This window comes from Silurus meridionalis, chromosome 11 (assembly GCF_014805685.1).
Source record: "Silurus meridionalis isolate SWU-2019-XX chromosome 11, ASM1480568v1, whole genome shotgun sequence".
Lineage (NCBI taxonomy): Eukaryota > Metazoa > Chordata > Actinopteri > Siluriformes > Siluridae > Silurus > Silurus meridionalis.
In genome coordinates, this window is record NC_060894.1 from 1,345,001 (window position 1) to 1,349,843 (window position 4,843).

General features: G+C 40.0%; 1 protein-coding gene across 1 annotated transcript in view; it reads right to left on the reverse strand.

Moving 5' to 3' along the window:
* Positions 1-4,602, reverse strand: part of itga2.2 (integrin, alpha 2 (CD49B, alpha 2 subunit of VLA-2 receptor), tandem duplicate 2) — a 30,370-nt gene extending 25,768 nt beyond the window's left edge. The window contains exon 1 of the mRNA XM_046861260.1: positions 4,493-4,602. Within this exon, the coding sequence (XP_046717216.1) occupies positions 4,493-4,532 (40 nt within the window). The 5' untranslated portion in view covers positions 4,533-4,602. The remainder of the gene's footprint in view (positions 1-4,492) is intronic.
* Between the last annotated feature and the right edge of the window lie 241 nt (positions 4,603-4,843).

The following is a 4,843-nucleotide window of genomic DNA, read 5'->3' on the forward strand; positions in this document are numbered from 1 at the left end:
TCCTTGCTGGATTAGAGTATGTTTTAGAATAAAGGGAACAGGTCTTATCTGACTGATCGCTATTAGTTTGTTGATGTAAATGGTGAGTTCTCCACTCTCCGAGGTAAAGTTTGGTGTTCCGCAAGGATCTGTCTTAGGCCCACTGCTTTTCTCTTTATATCTGTTGCCTCTGGGTGAAATTATACATAAACATGGTATTAGATTCAATTTCTTTGCTGATGATACACAGCTGTATATTTCAGCAAAGCCAGATGAGATAGATCAAAACAATGTTGAGGAGTGTGTAAAGGCCATTAGGCAGTGGATGCTTGATAACTTTCTTCTGCTCAACTCAGATAAGACGGAAGTACTTTTACCAGGACCACATGCAGCTAGAAGTAAACTCTCAGATTCTGTAGCATCTCTGGATGGTGATGTCGTTACAGGATGCAGAAAAACTAGTTCATGCTTTTGTCACATTGAGATTAGACTACTGTAACGCTTTACTGTCTGTGTGTTGGAGTAAGTGTAAAAATAAGCTCTCACACCTCAGTATCTGAGTGAACTTCTGTACCAGGATGATCCTCCATGCCTACTTAGATCAAAAGGTGCAGGCTATTTGTTGGTACCTCAAATAATGTAGAATACAGCAGGAGGCAGACGTTTCTCTTATAAATCCCACAGTTATGAACCAACCTTCCAATCAGTGTTCAGGACTCAGACACAGTCTCAGTGTTTAAGTCGAGTCTGAAAACATTTATTTAGTTGAGTCTTTAGTCAGTAGGTGTTTGTGAGGTAAAGGAGCAGATCTGGAGGGATCATTGATATGGAGTGTTTGATGAACTGGGATATTTGTATGCTGTCGTCTCCTCACTCTCACACGTTCACTCAGGTTTGTTGATGGTGGTGTGGTGGGTCGTCTCTTATCCCAGAGATCCTCATGTCTGTGTTTCCTTCTGGTTCTCCCTTTTAGTTATGATGCAATATCAAGTCTTGACGGAGTCCAAACTGCACAGTGACATTAACTTTCATACACCAATAAAGATTCATAATAATCCATATCCTTTTCTTCCTGTCACCTCTCTCCCTTTCTCTCTCTCTCTCTCTCTCTCTCTCTCTCTTCTCTCTTGTCGAGTTAAACATGCTCCTGAGGTTCCAGTGACCACTGTTCCTGCCACCTTCCTCGGATCTGCCTGCTTGGTCCTGGTCTGCCTCTGGATAATGTTCTCTTCGATTGGAGGCAACTCTGTGCAGATGGGAATGTTTTACATCAACGGCCTGGAGATCCATGAGATTACGGAGTAAGAACAGGAGCTTTGAGGATTTGGATTTGGACTGTAGTTAATGTCAACAGTGTTGACTTAATGTTCATTACAGTTTCATCATTATCAAAGTGTACTGTTCAGTAAACTGCAACTGTTCATGCAAACTGTGGTCCTGAGCCAGTGTAGCAGACAATAGATATTAATCTAGTGGAACATCTTCCTAGAAGAGTGGAGGTTACTGTAACAGCAAATGGAGACTTGGTGGAAAAAGGATGTTCAAAATTCATAGCTAATAAGCTGATTTTGTTTCAATTACAAAATTCATGTTAGTGATAATCATGTAAAAAACAGCATCTTCCTGCTCTTTTGTTTGACACTTCAGTCCTCAAAGCCTTTGATTAAAAAAGAAAATCTCACTTTTATTGCTTGTTACTGCAAAACTAAAGCAAGTCCGACGCCAAACATGTCCCGGCTGATCCTGTTCATTTAGGAGGGAAAATAAAAATATCATCCCATTAATAGCTTCAAAACAATTTCACTCCCTGAGCTTTAACACAACGCAAAGATTACAGGAAACATTCCCAGACATCCAGGAACACGCTGAGGTCGACAGGTTTTATCCTGTCCTCAGCAGATCAACACACCGAGTAAAACTATGTCGAGTATACAGAAATAACCTGAGAAAAGTTCAACCAGCCAAAGCACAAAACCTTTTACACTCAAAACATGGGGATGGGGGTCGTGTTGCAACTGGATGATAAAGAAAACATTTCTTGTTTACAGCTGTATTTTCTTTTACGTCAGGATAAGACTTCAAGCATAGGGGCTTCTGAGGGATGCACAGGAAAAGGGAGATTAAATTCTTAAAAGGGCGCTCACGTTCAATTAACAATGGACATTGTCCCAAAGCAGAGACAAAAAAGTGATAAAATATGAATTTACAAACTTATCACTCGAATGGGATAGAGCTCTGACCTCAACCCTACTGTAAAACTTTAGTAAAAACTAGAATGATTTCTTTCCTGGGAGGAATGGCAATGTATTTTGTTATTAGATGTTTCCTCAGGCCAGTAGTCTCATGTGCCTGCAGCAACTAAGACGTCTGAGAATTACACTGGAAACTCCAGGCTTTGAAGCAGTCAATTTATCTCAGTTTCATAAAAGGCTGCTTTGTTGCACAACCCATGAAACCATAGCAGGGCCAACTGACTTAAAACCAGAGATCGTTCTGATCTGCACGCTGTTTCCTTAACACGTCAATATTCAGCCGTGTAATGCAGTCGTTTACCAAAGTAGACAAATGCTCAGAAAATTGTGTATATGTACATCCTTTCAAATTCCTCTTCCGTCTTAACGAGGAATCTGTTGAGACTAATATAAACATCTAAACTATCTTCAACCACATCCAAGGAGAAAATAATCATTTGCATTTACATACTGACACGCACCAGGTTTAGTCCCTTCGGGGTCAAATGTTTTGGTAATAGACCCAGAAACGGTCTGCGCTAAACGAGCTCAGCAGCACTAACAGGACAAAAACTAAAACATAGAGATGTACTGTAGATCATTCGAAATATCTCTGTCTCAGCAGACACTCGTCACGTTCACTGTCTCAGCTGTATGTGAGAAAGACTGTAAACGAGGTTTTTTCCGACAACACAACAAGGCAATAACACCAAAGACATAAATAGAGAGAAGCGACAGGAAGGAAAAGAAAAGAAAGCAGCTCTGAGATGACGTGTGCATCCACTCGATAAGTCGTCGAAGACCACAACTTGGGGCCTGGGACAGATATGCATCACCAGTACATAAATACACTTGGAGAGAGAAAGTAATATAGTAAGTAAAAAAGATAGATAAATAAAAGAGAGAGAGAGAGAGAGAGAGAGAGAGAGAGAGAGAGAGAGAGAGAGAGATGTGGAGCAGGAAGGCTTTGGAGAAAAGACAAAGCTGAGATTAAACCCGGGATATGAGGGAGGGAGTGCAATTGAAGGGTCAGGCAGAGGGTCAAAGAGACAGAAAGAATGATGGGAAGAGTTAGAGAGAGATAGAAATAGAGATAAAAGAGGGGGTAAGAATGGGAGAGAGAAAGAGAGAAGTAGTGCAGGGGGGTTTAAAGGAAAGACAGCTGAGATTAAACTTGGGATTTGAGAGACGGAATGTAATGGAAGAGTCAGGCAGAGGGTCAAAAAGAGAAAGACAGACAGACAGACAGACAGACACAGACAGACAGACGTCAAACTTTCTAATTCTGCTCATTCAGTTCCAATAAAGTTCCAGTTCAATGGCTGCTTTATGGCCATTAAGCCTGTGAACTTACTGTAGCAGTGCAGATCTTTGGACACTGCATTCAGTCACCAGGACACGATACAGCTGTGTGCATAAGTTTACAAACCCCTATATTATTGTATATGTTTGTTGACAAAACTAGTGAACTGTGAGGTAATAATTAAGGAATAAAAAAAAACCTTTATTCCAGGTTGTGATGAAGTGTTTCCTTAATTGTAATTATCTTTATATTAATGAACAGATCATTCTTATCATTATCCAATTACTGATCACTGTTTTCCCCCAATTACCAACCACTATAGTGCCCAAAGAGCAAACCACAATCATCTGAATAACCAATCACTAAGCACACTTCAACAACCAATCACTGATCACCATTCTTCTCAACAACCAATCAGACATTACCATTTTCCCCCCAACATCCAATCAATGAACATCATTGTCAACATTTAATCAATTATCAGCATTTTCTTTAACAATTACTGATTACCATTGTTCCCAACTACCAATCAGTGCTCAGCATTTAGCAAACAACCAATCCCTGATCATAACTCATTTAAAAGCTCTTTTTGGTTGAAATTGAAACTAATTAAGTGAAAACTGACTGAAAAACTAATAGAGTCCTTTAAGTTTAGGGCGTGTCCCCAAATTCCTTCATAGTTGAATAACAGATAAATAAATCAGAAATAAAAATTGGGATTTAAAATGTAAACTGGCATCCGGGAACTTCACAGAATATTCATTTATTTATATTGTTAATTGTTTAATAGGAGGCGTGTCAATTTCTAGACAGTCCAAACTCAATTAAGCAATTTACACACACACACACACACAAACACTTTAAACCGGACACTGTACACAAACGTGTAATATTGTAAGCGCAGGTGAATCTAAAACCCCGCCCCCGTGAGCGGAACACACACACACACACACACACACACACACACACACACACTCACTGTGTAACAGCAGCAGCAGCGCGCGCGTCCACAGCTCCATGCTGATGTTGCGACTCTCTCCGGTGTCCCGCCGCTCACTTTCCTACCCCGGGACACCGCGAGGAAGCCTGATGAATAATTCATGAGGGTGGGTGAATTTGACCAATCGCCGATTTACTGTTCGTGTTGCCAGCTCAAAGGAATTAACACCTTCTTTTGAAACTCCAATTCTCCTGCTATATTTTTGATTGAGCGGATGAGAAATAAATAGTTTGGGTTAAATAAAACTAAATAATATTAATAAAACAATAAAAAAAAATTATAATCGAAAACAACAATGACATCCAATCCGATTCAGTAGGTTTTAATAAT